The 23,651-nt window shown below is 36.7% G+C and overlaps 1 protein-coding gene across 50 annotated transcripts in view; it reads left to right on the top strand.

Moving 5' to 3' along the window:
• Positions 1 to 23,651, top strand: part of ABI3BP (ABI family member 3 binding protein) — a 152,063-nt gene that overhangs the window by 58,294 nt on the left and 70,118 nt on the right. For 29 of the 50 annotated variants that reach the window (XM_072023334.1, XM_072023351.1, XM_072023322.1 and 26 more), the window contains exons 7-21: positions 353 to 404; positions 1,530 to 1,592; positions 2,072 to 2,167; positions 6,017 to 6,094; positions 10,788 to 10,865; positions 12,234 to 12,308; positions 14,820 to 14,885; positions 15,378 to 15,452; positions 16,679 to 16,744; positions 17,594 to 17,668; positions 18,322 to 18,396; positions 19,286 to 19,348; positions 19,898 to 19,963; positions 20,362 to 20,427; positions 20,830 to 20,904. In XM_072023334.1, the coding sequence (XP_071879435.1) occupies positions 353 to 404; positions 1,530 to 1,592; positions 2,072 to 2,167; positions 6,017 to 6,094; positions 10,788 to 10,865; positions 12,234 to 12,308; positions 14,820 to 14,885; positions 15,378 to 15,452; positions 16,679 to 16,744; positions 17,594 to 17,668; positions 18,322 to 18,396; positions 19,286 to 19,348; positions 19,898 to 19,963; positions 20,362 to 20,427; positions 20,830 to 20,904 (1,069 nt within the window). The remainder of the gene's footprint in view (positions 1 to 352; positions 405 to 1,529; positions 1,593 to 2,071; positions 2,168 to 6,016; positions 6,095 to 10,787; positions 10,866 to 12,233; positions 12,309 to 14,819; positions 14,886 to 15,377; positions 15,453 to 16,678; positions 16,745 to 17,593; positions 17,669 to 18,321; positions 18,397 to 19,285; positions 19,349 to 19,897; positions 19,964 to 20,361; positions 20,428 to 20,829; positions 20,905 to 23,651) is intronic. The other 21 variants (XM_072023303.1, XM_072023401.1, XM_072023373.1 and 18 more) reach the window with 13 other exon arrangements.

Genomic DNA, 23,651 nt, shown 5'->3' with positions numbered 1-23,651 from the left:
TTGTTTTAGTTAAATGACAGTTTTTCTTAGCTTTCTGGCTTACACTCTAGTGAGTGCTCAAGAGATTCTTAAAAGAAAAAAAGATTGGGGTTTCCTAAGCTGTCAAATACTGTGTTTTTATGAAGCAAAACATCTCAAACTGAAACAAAGGAGATTAAAATGCAATATTACTATGTTAACCCATGGGAACTGAAGCAATAGCGTAACCCTCAGTAACTGGGGCCAGAGCCATATCCAGCATTAGCTTGGGGCAGGCGCGGTTTTGGATTAGAGCCCTCTATTTTTGTTACTAAGAAAGTTCAGTTACTATGATGGCAGTTATCCCAAGACTTTTTTTTTTCCCTTCTTTCAGCTTACGCTACGAGATAATAAGAAGTTGGTCCCTGTCACAATAATCAAACAAGGTAACCTTCGATATATTTTTAAACTATTTCTTTTGTTCTGCAAGACTGATTTAAAATTAATAGGAGGGAAAAAAACTTCTGATGTGATGTGAATGCATGAAACTTTCCTTTTAGAATCGGTAGAACCTTAGAAACTATCATGTTCTTTAATTACAAATAATGCCAAGCTGTTACCCAGTTGTTAATAAAATGAGTTATTAATTCGCATTATAAGCAATGCCTTAGTTGATTTCCTGAATGGATACCAATCAATTTTGACTTCGGCTACTATCCATTTTTTCATGTTTCTACTGAATTGTCCAGGTGTCTTGGTCTTCCAGCTGTGCATGGCTCAATATTTCAGCTTGAAATGCAGTAGTATAGATGAGAATAACATTGCCAAACTTTTGATGTCTGCACTGTGGATGTCTTTAGCTCCACCACTGTCTTAACCTTCTGTTCCCTTCCCCAGTCAGTTGAGAGAGACAGCTACAACAGACTTAGATATATTGACCTTGAGAAGTACCTGTTTCTTACCAGTGACTGTAGTAGTGAGAGGTGGTATAGTAGTGTAAGCTTTGAAAATGAACTACTTGAAGACAGTGGTAGAAAATAAGGTGCAGATTAAAACTTGCTAACGGAAATTACAGTGTAAATAATTTTAAGTAACAAAATCAAGCAACTTGTCTTCTGAGGTATTTCACAGTTCGAGAAACAATGGAGGGTGGTGCAAAAGCAAATTAGAGTAATTACTGCTAAATTATGACTGCACTGACATTTACTTCACATCTGTTTTTTCCAGTACGTGTCTTTTCTAAAGACATACGAATGGTAGGGAAATGAGATGTGCCAGAGCTGGCCATTTACATGTATTAACACAAGCATAGAATGATATTTTTCACCAAGGATCTCAAACAGATATGCTAGGGGAAAGGAGAGATGCACAAGTAAGAGGTAATATAGAAGTAACACAATTTGCAGTTTCTTAAAATGAATGCAAACTTAGAAAGATTACGATGATGTCTTCATCTTTTAGTATTAAATTGAGGAAAGGCTTTCAGCATGCTGAGGCTTGTCTCAGTGGTGGCTTTGTTTACTGTTGCAGGCCTTTTCAAATGATCTTCTGATCTTGTTTTGTCTCCACAGTCATTCAAAATCGGACGCAGCCCAAAACTTCAGATAGTTCTTCTCTGCCTGGAGCAATATTAGGTGAGGAGATTTTTTGTTTCAATATTTCTTTCTCTATGGCTGAAAATTTGAACTGTGTAAATGCTTTCTGTTTTCCTGATCTTGATAGTTATTTCATTAAATGTGTCTTTTGCATGTAAATGTGGAACATATAGGGAATGTCTGTCATATACTGCTTAGAGTAGTGACCTCTGATAACCACATGTTCGGTGTTGTCCTCTTTGGCCCACTAGACAAAATGTCCCGGTATCTGTGGTATTACAGTACTCCAGGGCTGTATGCTTTGGTATTGAATTGTGTGCCATTCTGATGAATAGTGAAATGGTGTTAATACGGTGAGTGATTTAAAAAAAAAAAAAAAATCAGTTAATTCAGTTCCCAGATATTCAGGCTAAACTCCCAGTGGTTCTGTAGTAGTTGGTCACATATTTCAGAGGGCAGACTATATATTTATTGTTCAGCTCAACTGGAATTAACAGCTCACTCACCTTTTTGTGTAGTGCACCTTATTGTTCCGGGTCTCAATGAAACTCAGCAGAAACTCTTTCCTCCCCTGACAATAGATGACATACATCAAGCATCCAGGAAAAAACTGGGTAAGCAGAAATGAACTAAGCTCATATTTGTTTGTGAGAAGCATCTGTAGTACTGGGGGCTGTGAGATTGCATATGCAAGAGAAAAGCCCTTTTTTCCTGTTGTACCTTTAATTTTCTATTTGTTTAATTAATGGTTTCTTTGGAATTCCAAGAGTTTGTAGTAATACACTTATTTTAAAGCAAATGATCAGTTTGGTTTTTTTTTAAAGTGTTTCATGGTCATGCAAAAGAATATGTACTAGCTTTGATCCATAGAGAAAGGAAGGAAAAACACAACCATGTTTGTGGTATTTAGGGTTTTTGTTTTGTTTTACATTGTAACTTTTTTATATAGGTGTTATCTTTCAGTGTTTGTAAAAACGGGAGTTTGTGTCCACTTGTAAGACCAGATTTTCTGTGAATTTTATTTTATGAGTTCTGATTTGAGTAGATGTGAGTAATTGTTTCATGGAGAGATTCTTATTGATTACCTAAGGAACCTGCTTTGGCAGGGGGGTTGGACCCGATGATCTTTCGAGGTCCCTTCCAACCCCTTCAATTCTGTGATTCTGTGATCTGTAATTAAATCCATGAGAAAAGAGTAGCCACAAATTTCAATACAAATTTCATGCATATCTCATGAGTATTCCTGGAACTTGCTGGTTCCAACTCCATGTGAAAGAGATTTATTGAGGCTTTTGTTTAATTTCAGTAAATTAGCAAATCACCTGTGAATGGCACAATCATGGGAAATACAGCTGTATTTATAACCTTAAAAATGTCCCTGGTCCCTCTTTCCCAGATGGCTTGAGCAGAATTCTGGAACTGGTGATTTTTGGCTTGCCTAGGCCTAGTACTTCATCTGAACTCTTTACTATGTGAGATTTTTTTTTTATTTTTTTTTTTAACTCTGTTGGTCCATTGCTGGCCTTGGCACATTCTCAGAGTGGTTTGCTTTGCAGTGAGAAGAGAGCACTGCTTCTTCCTGTTCAGGTGTTTTGTGCATGCAAGGGTAGAGCTACACAGCAGAGTAACGTTGGAACGTGTTTGAGTAAGGATATGTTTGAACTAAGGCTGACTTACTTGGACTTCAGCAAAGCTTTCAGTATTGTTTCTTGTAGTATCTCTCTGGACAAAATGTCCAGTATGCAAGTACATAATAGGATGGGTGAACAATTGGCCAACAGGCCGGGCTTAAAGGGCTTTAGCAAATGGGGTTACATCAGGCTGGCAGCCAGTCATTAGTGAGGTTCCACAGGGCTCCATTTTGGGGCCAGAGCTCTTCAGTGTTTTCATAAATGGCTTGATGCAGAGCTTGAAGGAATGATAAATAAGTTTGTGTACAGTAATAAATTGGGAGAAGCCATTGACTCTGTCAAGGGCAGAAAGGCCTTGCAGAGAGATCTTGACAAAGTAGAGGGCTGGGCACTGACTGCATGAAGTTTAATATGAGCAGGTGCTGGATTCTGCACCTAGGACAGAGTCGTTCTGAGTGTACGTACAAACTGGGAGACAAGAATCTGGAGGCAGCTCCACAGAAAGGGATCTGGGATTTCTAGTTAAGAGCAAGCCGAACGTGACCCAACAGCGTGCCCTGGCAGCCAGGAGGACAAACCCTACCCTGGGGTGCCTCAGGCACTGCCGGTTGAGGGAAAGAACTGTCTCGCTCTGCTCTGCGCTGCCGTGGCCTCACCTTGAGCACTGTGTACAATTTTGGGTATATATCCACAATATGAGAAGAACATCAAACTATTACAAAGCATCCAAAGGAGGTCTACAGAGATAGTGAAGGGACTAGAGGGGAAGATGCCTGAGGAGCAGCTGAGAACCCGTGGTTTGTTGAGCGCAGAGCAGAGCAGGCTGAGGGGAGGCCTCATGGCGGCCTGCAGCTCCATCATGAGGGGAGCGGAGGGGCAGGCGCTGAGCTCTGCTCTCTGGGGACAGTGACAGGACACCAGCCTGTATGTTAGGAAAAGGTTCTTCACTGTGGGGATGGTTGGAACAGGCTTCCAGGGAAGTGGTCACAACACTGAGCCTGTTGGAGTTGAAGAAGCATTTGGCCAACGCACACAGACACATGGTCTGATTTTTGGGTGTTCCTGGGTGGATCCAGGAGTTGGAATCAACGATCCTTGTCACTCCTATCCAACTTGGGATATTTTCTGATTCTGTGAAAAATTAGTATCTGAATTGACTAAGTATTTACGAACATTTGACAAACACTCCTAGCATCTTCTGTGACTACTGAAAATCGAAATGAAGCAGAAAAACTTAATTGCGGTATATATATTACAGAACATTATTATATTTCAGTCATGGTAATGTCATTTACCATATTGTTAACTTGATAACTAATATTTTCTTTGGAGATTAAGTATAGAAAAAAGGTGTTTGTCTTTGCTAGCTTGGTTTTAATTTAGTTATGGATTAAAGGTTTTAAGGTTTAGAAAGTTAAAGGTATGAGATGTGCAGGTAACAAACAAATGTACCATTTGAAGTCAGTAGACCATATTTTGACAAATCCATTTGTGACAACCCTCACTTCTAGTAAACTGTAATATAAAACGTCCAATATTGGTTTTGGACTAGGAGGTTTTATTGTTTTGGTTCTCTACTGCTAAAATTATGTCTTTCTGCGGGAAAACATTTTGCTTTCAAATAGGTTGTAAGGTTCAGTAGGGTGCCCAGTAAAAATAGGAAAGTGACTATGAGCAAAAGATAAGGTAAAAGAGAAAGGTAACTTCAGTTGTTCAACTTTGTCGGTTGGCTGAGCGTAGAACTCGGACTTCTAAATTTAGATGCTCTAATGCGTCTAAAATAGCTGGTGTGATGCCAGTTTGGAGCCACTCTTTATGGCAGATTACACAATCATCTTTGTGAAAATAACTGGGGTAAACAAATGATGTTTTGTTTTGTTCCATTTACTATTTGTTCCTTACCAGAGAACATCAAGTGCATGGGTGTACACACAGGGGAATACCGGATTTCAAAGGATTGTAAAACAGGAAAGAATTATTGCTTGCAAATCAAAAATACCCCCAGAAATAATTTAAATTTGTAAAATAATTGACAAATAGACATATTGATCAAGTATAAATTTCCTTCACTCATACCTGAGAACAATTTCTACAGCAAAATGCAGTAAGGCTTATTTTGTGTATGAAGTTACGACTAAGTATGATTTCCTGACATATTGCAACTATTTTAATTTTATATTATTTAGAAAAGTCAAAATAACACATTTCAGAATAACATATTTTTTAATTCTCAAAATATTTTTTATTTACTTAATCAAAAATTTGCTATTTTTTAAAAAAAAGAATAGTAGTCCAGAGGGGAAAAAAAAAACAAAAAACATAGTAAAGAATTTCTTCCTAACATCTGATATAAATCTCTTCTCTTTTACTTTAAGCCATTACTTCTTGTCCTTTCACTATACTCCCTGTTAAAGAATCCTGATTCAGCTTTCTTGTAGGACTCCTTTAGGTATTAGAAGATTGAAAATCGGTATTACGTTTTTGAATTTTGAAAGGGATTTTACTGTGAATGCTGAAATGCTAGACAAATGAAAAACACTGAAAACTATTTTGTATTGTGAAAGTAATGACTCATAAAACTTGCTCTAAATGTTATTTTCAAAGCATCCTTTTTTATGAATAAAACAATACCAAAAATTGCATGCATGTTCAACATCACTAGGCAGATGATTGTACTCATTGTGTGGTGGATGTTCATTGATTCCTAAAGCTCTTCAGCCATTCAAGCACATTGGTTTTATTTGGCAGACTGAAGTGGGACAGAAACAAATCTGTAGTGGAACAGAACAGCCTCAACTTTTTTATAACTCTCTACTATCTTTGTCCCTTTAGCTAAGAATGAAACCCATGTATGGCCTGCTGAATCCAAAACACCAGAAGTTCAAGAAATCTCCCCAGAGTCCCTTCCAGGTAATGAGAATTCTATTTTTAGAAACTCTGTTGAATATCTTTGCCAAAGATACAAACTTAAATTAAATTCATCTTTGTGTTGCTTAATGCAGTTGTTGTGTTACTAAACGTAGTAGGTGGAAGAAAGGAGCATAATGAAGCCTAATTAGTAGCTCTGAATGGTACCTAGAATTAGAATGTAGATAAAAATCTAAATATAATTTTGTAATAAAACTCTGGTTGTTAAGTTTGTAAAACAAAACAAAAACAAAACAAAACAAAAAACCTGTAATAATAATGAAATTAATTAGAATAGAATAATAATAGAAGCACGGAAGCATATCTTCGTGGGCTGATGGATATCTTGAAATTGTGAAAAATGGCAAAACAGAAGTCATCTTGTGATGCACCGTGATCTTCTGACTTTCAAGATAGAAAGAAAAAGAGGAATGCATGTGTGAGATTAAGATTGAACAGTCACAGTTCACAGACACTACAAAAAATATATATAGGAAATAAGAGATACAAGATGAAGTTATGCAGCAAAAACATGTAATGATCACTAACCATGTTTTAGATGAAGCAAGCCGTTGTTTTTAGTATCCAGAAAATGCTGATTTTTATTTTGCACCCTGTAGATAAATCTATATGCCAAATTCTGCTTTTCACTATGCCTTCCTTTGGGCCAAACCTTTATGTGAATTGCTCTTTTCTGTTCATCCTAAGTATTAAAAGTAAAACAAAAATGTTCCTTCACAGGAATATTTTATCAAAGTAGGCTCTAAATTCTAGAAACTTAGCATATGTTTTAATAAGCAGCTCAACATTAATTGGAAATGTGTGGATAATTAAAAAAAAATGTGAAGAATATTTTTGTTTGTTTTACAATTTGAGGTCTCTTGTAGGCTTAAATTACAAACTTACTTTACAGAATAATTTACCTTGTTTATATAACTACAGAACAAGCAATTTACAAATATATTTTACGGAACTTCACAATTTTGTGAAAGTGAGAATTGACTGCATAAATTTATGTAATCACTTGTCCTGCAAGAAATCCTAGTCCTCAGGCTTGCATTCCAATCAAAATACACCATTTCTTGTGCTGGAATTTTCTGGTTAGTCAAGTTAACAGTGTGAAATCTGACACAGGGGTTGATACATCAGCCTGGGCGGAGAGAATCAGTCCATTCCATTTGCATTCCTTTGTGTTCTTTAATTAAGTACCTGCTATACAGTAACTAATCATAAACTTCGTCATCTCTAGACATAGTACAGAATAATATTTTTTTGAAGTTGGATAGTGTGTTTCATTATACGTGGTAGTAATTGACAACTACTCTCTTTTTAGTAGCAAATGATATGTAACTGTTTGCTACATCTAAACATATTCATATGGCTATCATACCATCAGTTATTTACTGAAATACTTGAAATCCTTTTCATCTTCTACTTCATGCTTCCTCTGTGGTTTTGCTTCCATATCTCTTTTCCATTGGTGACCATTCCTTTTATTCGTAAGTTGCTGATCACAGTACCAATGTCTCATGTTAAAGAAGATTTTTCAGGTGTGTCACACTATTTACATTAGAGACTGTATCCATTGTGATTACAGTGTTTCAGTTTAAGGGGGGAAATGGCAGTAGCGGGAAATAGAAACGAGAGTGAGTCCCTTAAAAGAACACAGAAGTTATCTGAGTTTAATTTCTGTTTAGCTATTGAATAGGCAAAAATAACCTGAATAGTTATGCGTTTGAGACAGACTTGCACAAGCAACTGAAGTGAGAGTTCTGAGCACCAGCCTTTCACACGGGTTATATTTGAGAAACAGGGTAACATGTAGGCACAATTAATATAGCTTATCAATAAGATCTGTTTCATTATATTTCATTCAGACTTACCAGTTTGAAAATCATACTAGATTGACCTGCAGTAAGACAGTCATTACTTACTGTGAAAGGTTTAGGAACTGGCACCAGAAGTGGCAACAGAATACTCATTTAAAAAGAGCTGGGTGCTTTCTGTCATGCAAGAAGGGAAGAAAAGAACTTAGAGTATTTCAGCAAGCAGAATTATCTGAAAAGCTCCATGAGCTGGGCCGCTCTTATGTTCCGCTGGGTCTTTGCCAAAGGGTGTGTTTTGTGGTGTGGTGTTGGTCAGCAGCTTTTTTTTGATGTATTTGTCAGCCAAGCATCCCACCATTTTCTTAATTTCAGGCCTCCCCTCCCTTGGCATACACTTCCATGGAAAGACTAGTTAGTAAGCTTTTTCATGCTTTGTTTTTGCCAGGCTTGTTACAATATTTTCCAGTTAAGAATAATATATTCTTAACAGAACAGCGTGAATTCATGCTTTCTTACTTTTATTTTTTTTCAGTCATGAAAATTCAGTTGAATCCAATGTGAGCATTTTATTAACTTCACAGGGAAATTGGAACTGACCAACAGTTACAAATAGCACATTTGTCTAGGACATGGAAGAACTACTTTGGAAAAAACATAACAAACAAAACCCAAAACAGCAGGTTATTTATTTATGTAAAGAATTATACCAGAAATATATCAAAGCAGACTTGTCAAATAGACAACAGACTTGAAGTAAAAACAACCACTTGTGAATCCAAGGTAGAGTTAATGCATAGTAGGGATAGGTAGGGATAATGCATGGTAACTCCTTTGTTGCCATATTTTCCAAGTTCTGTTCTTCCTGTCCTCCTTCTGGATCCTGAAGTCTTCCCCTTGTGCTCACATGGGATACTTGAAGAAGTGGAATTACTGCTTCCATCAGAATATGCAAATGCTGTCTGGGGAGGAAGAGAGGAAAATAAATGAGAGAGCTGAGAGAACTTAAAGAAAAATAAGAAATGCTGCCTAAATGAATGCTTGCTATGTTTCATGGTGTAAGAGTAAACTAGCTTATCATGCTTGTTATATTAATGATTTACTTTGCAGCTACCTCTGAACCAGCCCAGAAGAATATTAAACCTACTTTACCTCATACCCTGTAAAAGCCAGAGGCATTTCTGGGTGAATTCCTCTTTTTCTGTAATTTAACTTTTAAGGTCTAAAGTTTCTGCTTCATGTACCACTTCATATATTAAAAAAAAAAAAAAAAGTCATCTCTTGCTTCATATCAACCCTACACCATTCTGTGCAAAATAGAGGAGAGCCTGGTTTCTTTTATCCCAATTTTAGACACGGTTTCTCTTGTTCTTGCTCAGCTAACTTAGTGGCCAAGAGTCATGCTTCATATGAGTATAAACCAGCTAGCCTCTGAAAACAAACAAAAAAACAGACAGTGCATAATGAGGCCTAAATGTCTGCATTTGACTTTGTTTTCTCATGGTTACATTTCAACAGAAAAAAAAAAAGTTAGCTTTTGAAGTACTTCTGTGAAATTCGGGTTTGTTTGTTGTTTCCATTATCTTTCTAGGTCTCTCACGGGTGAATTTTCTCCCACAACCTTCATAAAGATAAATTCCTTGAACTTCTCTGTACTGCTAAATCCCCTTTCCAGTGATGACAGTAACAGCACTGTTGACTTAGTAGAAGCTGAATTGGGTCCTGATAAGGCAGCATGTGTGGAGATTGAAGCTTTTGTGGCACTACCCACCCCCCAAAAAAAAAAATAAAATGTGGTAGAATGTTTGTAACTTTAGGAGTAACTATCCAGCTATTTGCAAGCTAGAAACCAGTGCGTTTTCTTCAGAAAATGAAATAATAAACTTAGAAATACACTTGAGTAGTTCTTTCTTGAAGCATACTTAGTTGATCAGGGAAGAAGTATGGAGGTGAAAAAGGAAAATATCTCCTCTTTTACTCCATTTCAAAATGAAAGTGTTCTTTTATTAAGCTAAATGAAGACTAAAATTTTTTAAAGGCTAAAATTATGATGCCCACCAATATTAAAGATCTTCTATAAATACCAGTTTGTGCTAAATGCAGTGTAATTCACTCTGTGGAAGGAATTAGTGGTCTTACCCATTCAAGGCTGAGAACTTACCATCCTGTGTTCCATATTAGTACACTTTTTCATTTTATAATCACAGATTTCTGGTTTTGTGTCCTTCACGATTGATTAAATGCTACGGGCCCTCTGACAAGATGAAAAAAGTGATACATACCATAGTAAATAAATGTTATGTGAAACAGGAGGCATATAATTATGCACTAGTGTATTAAAATATGGCTAGCAGTTCAATTTAGGTACAACAAATTGCTGTTTAATTAGCTGCCCGTGGTTTACTCAGAAGATGCAGAAAAAATAATAAAAATCAAAAGCTGATTTTATTGTTATTACTGGCTAAATGGAAGAGCTAGGGTATTACAGGTGAATCTGTGTTCTTTTCCTGATAATTTTTGCATGAGCAGGATTAAAAAATAGCTGGGAATATATTTGTAAATGCACTATGTGATGTAATAAGTCTATTACACTTAAAAGGTATGAACAAAACTTGAGAGACCATAGCAGTAGTGCTGTTTGAACTTACAATCTTAGCTTTGTTCTTTTTGACTAATATTTTCCTTTTGCTTATGTAAAATTGCAACAGAATAAATCCAATGCATATGGACTTCACATGATGAAGTTGAGCCACTGCAGAAATTATTCTAATCAGATAGCATAAAATAGCGGTAAGGAAGACAGTGGGCTTTGAGCAGTAGATAAAGAAAAGCTCAGATGGATTCAAAATTAAATAAAGCTTCTTCTTTTCTAGCTCAGGCTGAGAGAAAGCATGGACCTAAGGAATTTAAATCAACGCCTAAACCCGAATTGCAAACTCAAAACATACTGGGTAACTAATTTTGCTGCTTTTTACCTTCTTTGTCCAGTAAATGGTTCTTTTTTTTTTTTTCCCTCTAGCAGAATTTTTCTACTACATCCTCTTTCTATTGAGCTACTCCAAATGAAGTCCTAATTAAAAATGTTTGATTCCCTTTCTGTTTCTAGTAACTCAAAGATGAAATGTAAACCAAAATGCATCTAGCTCTGGCTGAGCTGTGGCTAGTATGTACATCATTATTGCTAGCAGATTTGACTGGTTGATTCAATGTTATTTTTCAAAGTAATGATTTCTGTTTATGTGATTTATAAAACCAACAAAGAAAATTTCCATCAGTAAAATAACCTCAGTGATACAATTGAAATAACGACCTCAATGATTTTCCTCTGATGACAGGTTCGTTTAGGTAGCATCAACAGTAATGCAAAAGGAAAATTTTACTTTGTGTGTGACAGGATGTATTTGTGTTTGTCCTGGAGGCCAAAAAAAAAAGAAGCTTTACAGATTTTTTTTTCTATTATTCTTATTATTTTCAGAGTTTTCTTGTAATGAAAGATCTTAACTTCTTATAAGTATTGTAATTAGTTTTGTGATTTGGAACAGCATTTACTTTCTTCTTGCATTCATAGTTCTACGTTCTCCAGCGTTGATTTTGTTGTCTTTATTTTAATCCCCAAACTATGCAAAATTATGAACCCAAACTGTTGGTTATTTATATATATATATATTGATTTTGATTTTCTAAAGCACAAATGGTATAAATACAGGATGATGATTCATAAACGAGAAGCCCGTGAGCTTTTTCCACCACAGAAATACAAATGTTCCTTGTGAAGAGGACTGCTAATGCTTCTCAGTTAAGATCTTTTTACGTATTCCTATTGATTCATGCTAATGTCATACTCTCTTTTGTCTCTTAGAGTTGCCAGCAGGTTTCCAGAATTTACTGAAGCTAAAACATCAATCTATTTTTCATGCTAACATTTAATCAGTTTTTAAGCATAATTAATCTTGCTTGTTTTTTTGTTGTTGTTGTTGTGCTTTTTAAGATGAAGATATGAAACGTAATCCGGATGCGTTACTACTTAATTTCAAACTAGGTGACCATAGTTACTGATGGATTTTCATTACTAACTTCCTCTGATTGATGATTCTTAGTATCGTGTTTGGGGGAGAAAGTGTGATTTCATGCAGATTCCACACACTTTTTAAAGTGACCAAGATGCATGTGCTTGTGTTTTTTTTTTCTAGGTTGGAACCACTTTTTTGTTGTTTAACATCATTGGTTTCAGGAGTGCTTTATAAGACAAAATATACTTCCATACTGTTCCTTGCAGCATTCTTTATTAAATAAAGCCTTGATTATTTCTTTTATCATAGCTTCTAATGAAATACACCCAGTTCCTTCTGGATCCAGAATCTTTGATGCTCCAAAAAGTCCGTTGACACAACTTGGTAATAACTTTGTTTGTAAATTCGAGTAAACTTCCATGGAAAATTACCTGTAATACCTGATATTTGTCGTTGTTGTTTAGCTGATAGGTTTTAAGACTTGAACTGCAATAATATCATTCAGTAAATGTAAATGATGGCAGCAATTAGATTCTTCTTCATGAAATTTGCAAGTTTCTTTTTTCATTCTCAGTCTAGTTTTGTTTTATTGTAGTGACAGGCTGTGGTACTATAGAGTACTACGAGAAGATAAACAATAAAAATTAATTGATACAGTCACTTAGTCAGTTGGAGGAGTTGTTACAGCTAGACCAAAGCAAACCAAAGCTATAGGCATGTCAAGGAGAGTTTGGGCAAGGCAGACCTGCCCGGCCTGGGTCCTGAACTATGTACAAAGTTTATGGCCTGCTACCAGCAGTGGCAATACCATATTACAGAGCTATACAGTTGCACCCGTGCCATTACAGATTGTGGTTTTCTTTTCACTAGATAACTGGAGTAATCTTATGTCAGTGTGGATTGGTATTTCGTTAAGCCTTAGACAAGAAGTTATTGTGTAGTGCTGATTTATTTAGACAACATACTTTTACCTAATGCACTCTGCCAAATTTTAAAATAATTTCCAGGACTAGCTCTTGTTTCTTGAAGTGCATACATGTATTTGAACCAAGCAGAATATGTGAAAGATCTTCACAATTTGTTACAATTTTTGAGAACTCTTTTCCAGTTGTGTTTGTGGGAATGGGGATACATATTTGTTTTCACTGTAGTGAAATAATTTCAGTTAAATGCTGGTAGAGGTAGCATCGGATAGAAAGTCATTCGGTGTTTTAAGAACATATTTGATGGAAATGTAGCTTAAGACATGGAAGTTACAAGGGATGAGAAGTATTTTTTCTTTCTGCTGGGGAATAATGATCTAATTTTATGCTGTTATCAGTGGTAAAGGTAAAGTAATAACAATTGAGGCAACATAAGTGTTTTAGATATTTATTTTGGTCTTGTTTTAATGTATTCCATTTCTGCCAAATAATTCCATATAGCAAAAACTAGGATTTAATTATGTGAGGCTGGACCCTGCCATTGGGTCAACTGGAGCGTCTGTTGACTTTCCAGTGAAGTCTGTGCTGAACTCAGATACTGTGTGAAAGTGACTGAGTGGTCACATATGGGAGATTTCACTGCTCTGTAAAATCACCCTGCATGTTGTGATCACCTCGGGTTATATAATCAGTGAAGAAAGCAAAATTTATTTCCTGATGTTTAAGTATATGTGACCTGTATTCTGCCCTAGTTCCCCAGAAGGCTTTTTTCTTTATTTTTCTATCTAGACTGTACCAGAGGGAGACATCTCCCTTATTTTATAAACTAAATATACTGACCACACAGAAAGAATTCAAAACTTCCTGAAAAGATAGCTTTGTTAACGTGGCCTTACTGTTCTGTTGCCTTTGGGAGAGCTCTCATAGTTCATACATAATGGATCAAAGGAAGCTTTTGTTGACAAAAGCTGTGAATCATATGGCTTTTGTTTGTATTATTTTCATCTCTATAGAAATCATTATGGTAACCTGGGATCATATTTATTAGTATGACATACTGGATTGAAGGCAAATGGGAAAGCGGATCCAATATATGAAACACAAATGTTCACTTTTTGGATTATATTCATATTGTCTGCACTAAAAATGAGCCCCACACCTTGTTTGAATATTTTTTTGCGATCTCAAAGAAGATGAGTTTTAAAATTCTAACGTAATTGCTTTTCAAAAAGATAAACCTTGTTTTGATAAAGAGCAATTAAACATAGAGATGGAAATTTTCTCTTTCAAATATATTATAATTCAAACAGGCATTAATGAGTACCAATTTGTTTACTGGAAGGAATGGCACTCACTGGCCTGTACACATGGTTGACTTTTAGTAGGATCTGTTTGTTAGAAGCAGAACACTATTGTAAAGCCCACACATAGTGGAAATATACTCATCTTGGACTTTAGGTAAGAAAACCTAATTCCATCTTGATGGCTTGTGTGCTTTTACAAAAACAAGCACATTTCAGTTTACCTGTGCTTCTAAGTGAAATAACTTTAAGGGCTTTGTAGTAGTATTCATTACAACATAACAAATGAAAGATGCTGTTCACTCACTTCCGTGATTATTTCACTGACTTCATCTTACTTACTCCTTTTTGCTTTTTCTATTACACCTTCCTTTAAAATAGCTATATATAATGAAATAGTAACCAGTTGGTACACGCTTGAAAGTGTTATATCAAATGTGTTTGGGTTGTGGATGCTGGACAGTGAAGAAAAACCTCTCGAGTAATATAGATTCAGCCTGATTTGATGTATGACAATGTTTGAATAGGGTAAAAATGTATAGAAAGAAGAAAGATTCAAACCAAACAAAAACTTGATAGTTACAGTTAAGATTAAATTTCATACCACTTTGCAGGGAGACTGTCTACCTGGTTATCTCACTTTTTTTTTTTTTTTTCATGTTTGCTCTTAGCTACTCAGAGTCCAACCTTGAAATCTGTATTTCTACCTTCAGCAGAAACCAGAAAGATGGAGATAGGTAATCAGTGGATTATTTCCATATTTTTTCAATTGTCTTAGCATCACTTAGATCTGCAAATGGTAATTTCAAAATCTGCCTTAGAATCTTGGCTACCAACTCTCAGAGCTGCTTATTCAACATTTTTGTCTGTGTAATCATTTGAAAAACATATTTATTACTGGCTTAAAAAACTGACTGCTTGAAGATAATGTCATATCTTACTGTGTTCTCACTTACTGTAAAGCTCTTATCCTAGAAAATTTAATGAGATAAATTTTTCTTGCTGATAAACATTCTTTTGGGCACGTGGGACTCAAATTACAAGGCCAGAGGACTCATCATCCCTTGTTGTTATGACACGGTTGTCTTGCACCTTACTTCCAGGCAATGTGCCATCTTGCTTAGCTTTGCATTACCATCATCTGGAATTTCACAGCCTTCACAAAGCTATCTTATGCTAACCCATTAAGTCACAGGTCTCAGCATTTTAAGCTCAGATTCTTTTTTCAGCTTTTGATGAAACACAGCCTGTTTCTTCAAGATTCAAAACATCTGGTACCACAGAAGTGCAACCAACCAAGTCTGGTAATGATTTCTCCTAAGATTAATTCTCTTGACTGTTAGGAATTTTCAGAAGAGACATAGTGCTTCTCATTAAACTGTTCAGTTTGACATCATGAAGAATAACTGCAGATATGGTATTGCTATACGAAATTACAGGATTCTAAATGATGTTTTTTTTTTTTAATGAAATACTGAACTACTGTTTTGCTAGGTGTTTTTACTATCTATTTTCATGTTTGGCTACAACATGTAACTTTAAGCTTTGAAACGGTATCAGATTTATGGTAAATGCTAAATTTAAATAGCTCTGTCCACACCAGAGTTTTGTAGGTAGAGTATCGTGACTTGCTGAAGTGCTCAGAGTCCTAAGAGATGAATGGAAACTGCGTAGTCCAACACAGTTTGAAAATATCGGACTGCTTTTAGCCTTCCTATGTGAATATAGATGTGGTTACTTTTAAACAGCCAGTTCTCAAAACCGGTACTATGAAGACAATGCTATTGAAGATTTAAACACTGGCTACTTGATCTTTAGAAAATGTCTCTGATGACTTTACTCTTATTTTACAGATAAGGAGACTTGGGTGTTAAGAACTGGTTATTTATGTGGGGCCACTGACAGTTACCCAAAAGAGAAAAAAAAAAGTATACAAAGCCAGTTGGATAGATTTCACTTCATTAGCATGCCAATAGTGAAATGCCAGATGCATATGTTTTTAGAGGAAATCAATTTTTGAAGGAAATCCATTACTAAAGGGAAGATCAATTGGAAGTGTCAGCCACTCACATCTGACAAAAGACAGTTCATTTGTTTCATTTGGTATCATTCCTGCTTTGTCATACTTTATTTCTCTAGTTTCAGCACCAGGATATCCTCCTGTTTGGTCCCTGGAATCCTAGGGAAAAATTCCATACTGTTCCAGTCTGCTGATTTCTATTCATAATTTGTTCCCTTTCTTCTTTGAGCTGCCTTTCTCCTTTTTAATGCAAAAATTCTTGTGTGGTTCTGCTTACAGTTTGGTCATCAGTTGCATTATGCATCTGTGCATAGTATTCTAAATAAATACAATTGTTTTGAACTCATATTTAATTGGTTATGCTACATGTGAGAGTCTTACCTTTCTGGAGGATATCGTGTTTAATACTAGCTAGAGATTTCTTCAGCTCAAAAAAAAATGATAATGCTGTTGTAGATGGTTCTTTTAATTTTAAAACAATATGGCATGATTTTTGTTTTTGTTTTCCAGCTTCATACGGTTTTCTTCATGTTACTTCTACTCAAACTTTTACAGCTTCAGAAATACCAGACACTGGTAAATTACAGTAATATTATTTCAGAAACATAACTTCTTTTTTTTTTTTTTTTTTTTTTGGGGGGGGGGGGGGGGTGCCAAAAAGTTTGCTATTCCCATATTTATCATTTCAGACAATTATTCCATACTGCCTATTGGCTGTTGCCCTATATGGTAATTTTTCAAATCCTATAACAGTGCCATAGCTCCTGGGACCAGGCACACCACAGATGAAAAGCAAGACTGCAACAGATACACAATGCTGCCTGTGTAAGGCAGTATTGATCTGACAGGTTTATCAAGAAAAGATCTAACTTTTGCAAGGCTGCAAAAGTCAAATAAGAGTGATATAGTCAAGTAAGACATACTTTTCCAGTGATAAGATTTTCTTTCTCACTTTCTTTCCTTGACCTAAGTTACTTAATGAAGTGGTACAGACAGACTTTCATCTCCTGAAAATACACTTGTTTTCTTAGATTTTATGAAGAATTCTTACCTTAATGGAAAGACGTGGAAAAGTTGATGATGGAAAATTTTTCATCTGTTGGTTTGTTTTTTTTTTGTTGTTTTTTTTTTTTTTTCAGATGCTCTTTAAGTCAAATCTACATGTAACTATATATATGTTAGTTTTCAGTCCCTTTGTAAACATTTTTACAGATGGGAAAGTAAGATAATGTCTTCAGCCAAGTAGGTAGAGAGGGTATTTAAAATACTCAGAAAAAAAACAAAGAATGCTTTGTTATAAAAACAAATCTATCTTGACTTCTACAGAGCAGTGGAAGGTAAATTTTCTCTCCCTTCCCCAAATCTTCCTCCTTAATTTGTTTACGTGAAGCTGTTTCTCAGGTGTATTTACATTTTCTTCTGCAGCTGGATATACTACTGATCTGGAGATAACCATGCCTGTAGTTACCACAGAACCTCATTTGTTAGAAACAACATTGGGTAAAATTGATAAGTTGCCTTTCTTTAGTTTTAATGATTTACTTTCCATCTCTATCCTTACAGCTGTTTTTGGAACTTTTCCTTGCTTTAGTTGTCACCATCCCAGTAATTCATACCATTTATTGCTGCAATTAACTCGACTCTCATTTGCACTTGTCATTCATTGTGATAGATGGGGGATTGAGGGGCCTTGGAATGGGCTGTCTTTGGTTGGTTTTGGTTTTCTCATTATTGAGGTTCCCAGCTGTGGAGCTGCCGTTCCAAGTTTTATTCCTGTGCTAAGAGCACTTAACAGTGGAAGGTAAAGAGGGGCTTAACATATACTTGTGCAGTATTTCTGTGAAAAGATTGTTTTGACTGGCTTTATGTTAGCTGGCCCACTGTCTGCTTTCTAAATCAAAAGGTGTTTTCTTACTACCTCCAAATCTTAATACGTGTTTTAAGATTTTTAACCAGCAATAAGAATTTTCACTGCTTCCATTTTGACACGCACACCACCAACCAGTTCATGAGACATAGTCTTTCCTAGCTGGCTTGCAGGCAAATTTCCCTCTACTTCCATATTAACAATGCAACTTCTGTCTGCTGAGTCATGTGCTGTCTGTAGTAGCCCTGAAGTAAGTAAGTCTTTTAACAGAAGATTATCTTTTCAGATTTAGGTGAAACGAAGCCTTTTTCTTCAAGATCCATAACATCTGGCATGCCAGAAATGCCACCAGTCTCAGCTGGTAATGATCTCTCTCTTCATTGTAGTTCTCCTGACATCTAGGCAGTCTTCCAAAAGGCACAGTGGCACTTTGTTAAATGGAAAGTTTATTCTGACTTACACTGTTGTAATTGGGGAGTACACACTGCTGTGTAACTGGTGGGGAGACAAGGAGGCAGAGGGGGAGAGAGAAAAACCTGTTGTATCTGCTGCAATTTTAGAGAAGTTTGCAGTGGAATGGTGAAGTGATACAAAAGTAAATTTTCTTATAAACATAAGAAAATCTCCTGAAACAAGTAGCAAGATTGTCCTGTGCTGTTTTGTCTTACATTGTTCTGTAAAGGATTGTATATCCAGGCCTGTTCCTTGGAATAGCTCAGTTTCTATGATTCTACATATATTATCATAAGATAATGCCATAAAATGTCACATCTTGCTCTGATGTGACTTTGATGTGATTGAGAATTCTGGGGTGTTGTTTGGACTGCCGTAGCAAGACTGTAGGTATCTCAGGGTCATTTCAATGTCTGTAGGAGACCATTGGTTTCTTTGTTTTTGTTTTGGCCCTTTTTCTGTTAGTGGAAATACCAATTGTCTCAGTGATGTGATCAGTCCCATTTAGAATCAATAATAACGGAGATACTTCACTGTTAAGCTTCTCAACTCCTTCACGTAAATTTTCTGCTTGAGAGGTGGAGTTCACTAAAATGTTAACTGTTTGTGTTATACATGTAAATGCAGCCAGCCTACCTTGCTTTAAGAATGGAATAATACCGTAAAAAGGGCAGGTATTTATGTAAAATAGCTGAGTGTAACGTGCTCTTTGTGTATTTCCAACTCCATGATGGTACTGCTTTGAAAAACACTGTTCCTCTGTAGAATCTGAAGGCAATTTTCTGGTTTGATCTTAGCTACTCAGAGACCAAAGGTGAAGCCTTCTCCTCCTTCCATTGCAATCCAAGGGACAGTGGAGGGTAAATACTTTTGTTTGTCTTTCTTTTCCCCTTCCATCACCTGATGTCATTTTCACCTGCTTTGAGCGATACCTGGGTTTGTTAATGTACGTTGGCTTGTGAAAACACTTGCCACGCTAGTTCCATGGTTCTGATGGCTGAGCTGCTGCTTTTGCTGTCACCTGGGAATCATTTTTTTTGCAGGGCCATTTGGCAGAGAGAGTCTATCACACCATGCCTCGCTTGTCTGTGCGTCTGTCTCTTTCTAGAACAAAACGTTCCATCATGGCAGAAAGCTAACTCTGCTACTACTGGTGTTGCTGTTGATGTGGTGTAGGTGTCCCAGAGCTTCCTTATGGGGAGCCAGTTAGCCCTTTTTCCTCTCTTGTTTCAGAGACTTGAGCATCTAAGTTCTAGCTGGATGAGTAGGGATGTTGCCCACTGGCTTAGGGACTAACGTAAGGGAAGACTTGGGGTTTCCAGTTGTCACGGGGAGTGGTGCGGCCTTAGGTAGCCTGTTCTGGCAGGACCGTGTAGGTATCTCAAGAACATTTCCATGTCTGACCGTAGCGACCCAGAGACGGGCTCCGGAATCCACTTCGTCTGCTTCACCGGAAACCACGAGGACTGTGATGGGTAAATAGCCAGCGATTCCCTTCCTCCTTTGGGTACTCGGGCAGTGCTTTTCCCTGCAGAGTTGAGCCTGTTCTGGTGTTGGCAGTCCTGAGCAGTAGGTGCATGTTGCTGCTGGTCCCTTACGGCTCTTGGATAAGAGCTACACATTTAAGCTTTTGGATTCCTTTTGGGGGCTCATCTGCAGTACGGGCCTCCTCCACTTCAAGGCTTCCTCTGTTACCTGGGGCTAGCTCTGCCATTTGAAGGCCAGGAGGATTGTTCCAGGGGAGGGGATGCTGTGATGTGTACGCCTGCCTCGAGCAGGGCTCCATCTCCCTGTTTGTTGCTGCATCTTGATATCGCCTGTGTGATGGCAGTCAACGTGAGGACCTGAAGGTGGTTTTTGTGTTTGATCTTAGCTACCCGGCGACCAAGGCTGAAATCTACCTCTTCTTCCCCCCTGGCGACCCAGCAAACAGTGACGGGTAACTTGTAAAACCCCATCTTCTTCCATTTTCTCCTTTCCCTCTCTCCCATTCACATCCTCTGTTTCAGACCATCCAGCATCATTGTCATCTGCCAAAGAGAGTACAGATATTTGTGGGTGCAGCTTGGCTTGCAGAAGCGCCTGCTGCATTTGTTACACAGTTGTTGCTTGATGACCTGCTTTTTCCATTGTTTGCGAGTGTTGTCTGTGGGGACGAAATGACAGCTTGCCTAGTGGACAACGTGTTACTCCACCTTGCTTTCAGCTGCCATTTCTCCACTGCTTCCATCAGAGGAGGTGTCTTTCTTTCTCAGGCCCATTCAAATGAGACAGCGCGCACACCAGCTGGGCAGTGATGGTTCTTGTATCATTTAAATAATGTGGCACATTTTTTTTCCAGCTTCGAATAACCTTCTTCATGTTACTTCCACTTCCCAAATACCTGCATCTGCAAAAATGTCAGAGACAGAGACTGGTAAATTATGTTTGTTTTATTTCCAATCCTTGATCTTTCTTGATATTGAAATAGTACTATTCTGATGTTTATTTCTCCTAGCTTTTTAATATTGCATGCAGTGGTGTTTTATTTGTTCATTAATGCTTCATGTTACATTTAATACTTGCCAGTATCCAGCAGATCTGGCTTCAAGTTAAGTGATTTATGCCTACATCACTATGTTCAAGTAAGTAAAGTATGCTCTAGCCTTTTCAGGATAATAACTGAGGGGTTGGAGAGGAGGGTGGGACAGAATTTAGCAGGTGAGACACAAATGTCCAGCTTGATGAATTTCAGGTTTTCAAGATGATGATTATCCTTTGGGAGGAAGTGTTTTGTCTTTAGCTAGTAGGCATTTCTTAAAGAGATCTTGTAGCTGAATGTTTGTTTCCTATTACAATTTTTTAAACTAGTCTCTGGAAAAGGTAATATTCCAAAGACTGCTGTAGTACAGATTTTTGGCATTAAAGATATTTTTATGGTTGTTTTTTCTAACCATTAATTTTTTCTCCGTCTTTATAGAAAATGTATTTTTTTTAGGCAGAATATGTGCATTTATATTTGAGCGTGGGATTTTACCCAGAATCTGGTCATAAAAAAGGTAGAGAGCTTTCTCACAGCTATTCTCAGCTGTGTTTCAGTTCGTGCTAGGACAATTTAAACAAGGGGTGTTTTGTTGCATTGTTATATCAACCATTCTCTTTTGGGGGACCAACTTTAAAATATCTCAGTTCTGCAATATAGTGTGCTCAGAAAACAAAGCAAGCATATGCAAAACTGGCTTCTGAATGAAAAATTAGTTGGAGCTATTGTGGCTTACAAAGGACTCTCTGTATTTCCTTTTCTCTTGTGTTTCTCATTACCATACCATACGAGTCTCTATCTTGGGTTTATTTATGTGCTTTCCATTCAGCTGCAATTAAAATTGAATTGTATATATCTTTGTTTATGATTTCCCAAGAAACTAAGTCATCAGCAACAGTTATGGGTAGCAATCACATTCATTTGATCTGTTTGGAGTCGTATTTTTGTTGTTGTTGGATTTTGTTTTTTAACGCTTCTGTAGTTCTCTCCATCATACAAAGTCTTTTTCTGGTACTGACCTACTGACGAATGACTATCAGAGCTTATTATTGTCTCTTGCTGTTCCTTTTTTACTTAGTTAGGTTTTTGTTTGTTTTCCTGGAGCTGCAATTCAGCTCAATTTCCTGGAGCTTCAAAATGGAGAAAGCAAATTCCTAGATTATAGGAGTCCTGTCTAATAGAGAATAATTAAAAGAATTTCACTGTTGTCATAAAATAGTAATTTCTCAGCTGACTTGCAAGCCATCTCTCATTTTGCTTCCATTTGGACTGATACTGCCTGGATGGCTTGTTTTCCTTTACCAGATTCCTTCTAATATTCTGTTGTCTTTGGGGTTGTTAGAACATTTTAGGCCCAGATTTTCATTTCAACTTTTCATGAAACCCGGGCTTTTTCTTGACACTCAGGATTCAATATATCTAAAATGCTTAGCGTTCCATAAATATTATGTGGCATATCTAGTAATTGGTTATTCTGAAATTCATTCAATTGTCTTAGAAGCTGTGGGTTGATTAGTGTACTAGATTTAGTATGGAATACTTCAAGAATTGCAGAGAAAAAAAAAATTACTTCCTAAGAGCATCATTCATGAAGGTTTCAGGACTGCATTTAGCATAATACTGTAGTATGATGTTGTCATCTCTTCTTGATGTGTTTATAAGAGTATGCTTCAATATTTTAAGGGCAATGAGCATTAACCTTACTAAATGGACTTGAGTGTTGTACAATGCTTGTGTGTCAAAGATACACATTGTATGACCTGATTGAAATACCCTTATTTACAGATTTGTTGAACACACAGAAATTACCTGGAAACTGTTGGTGCTCAACATTTACTAAATAAATAAACACAATAGTAGGAGTCTCAGGAAGGATTTGGTCTTTAATTTTAAGTGCCCAGATTCAAAAAGGCTGGCAGTATAAACTGTAAAATACCTTGAGAAATTAGTAAGCTCAAGTACTGATGATTTTTTATTTGCATAGTTCTAAAACTTAATACATCAGCAGCTTTTTGCATTTGTTGCTATATTAGTTAAATGCAACTTAGTAACGTAGCTACAGGAAAAGTGAATTTATTAGCAATGTATTTGTGAAAGACAGTGTGATCTAAAATCCTAACATGAGGAAATGGTGTATTTCTCTCTTACAGTAACTGTTCAAGCACCCTTCAAACTTGTTATATCTGACAACAGTAAAGTGGAATTGAGTGAATCATTAACATTTTTTGTCATCTGGGGCTTAGCCTATTACATCATACGTACAGTACTCATGTTTTCCCTAGTATTTTGTTAAACTTCAGTCAATGTTCCTTCAGTTTCTCATCACCAATACATTTGGAAATGTCTGAGCTTTCTTCTGTTATAAAACTCATACTGAACACAAACATGATGCAGCTGTGTTGTTGCTCCATGGGTGGCACTGACAGTTATCCTGCCTCCGCATTAGTGCAGTGTTTTTGTTTCCTTTTCAAGTTGAGAACTGTATGCTTTCCAAGGTCATTTCAGTCACATCATATCTTCATCAGATGGAAAACTTTCAGCAGCTAGTCAGGTGTGGCATTATTGCTCTCTGTGGCGTGTGCTGTCAGAACTACCACAGCATTTTCCATAGATGTAGAGAATCAGACAATTTGGATTTCTTA

The sequence above is a fragment of the Anas platyrhynchos genome, chromosome 1, assembly GCF_047663525.1.
Source record: "Anas platyrhynchos isolate ZD024472 breed Pekin duck chromosome 1, IASCAAS_PekinDuck_T2T, whole genome shotgun sequence".
Classification (NCBI taxonomy): Eukaryota; Metazoa; Chordata; class Aves; order Anseriformes; family Anatidae; genus Anas; species Anas platyrhynchos.
Note: the sequence above shows the minus strand (reverse complement) of the source record. Positions and strands in the feature narration are given on the sequence as shown.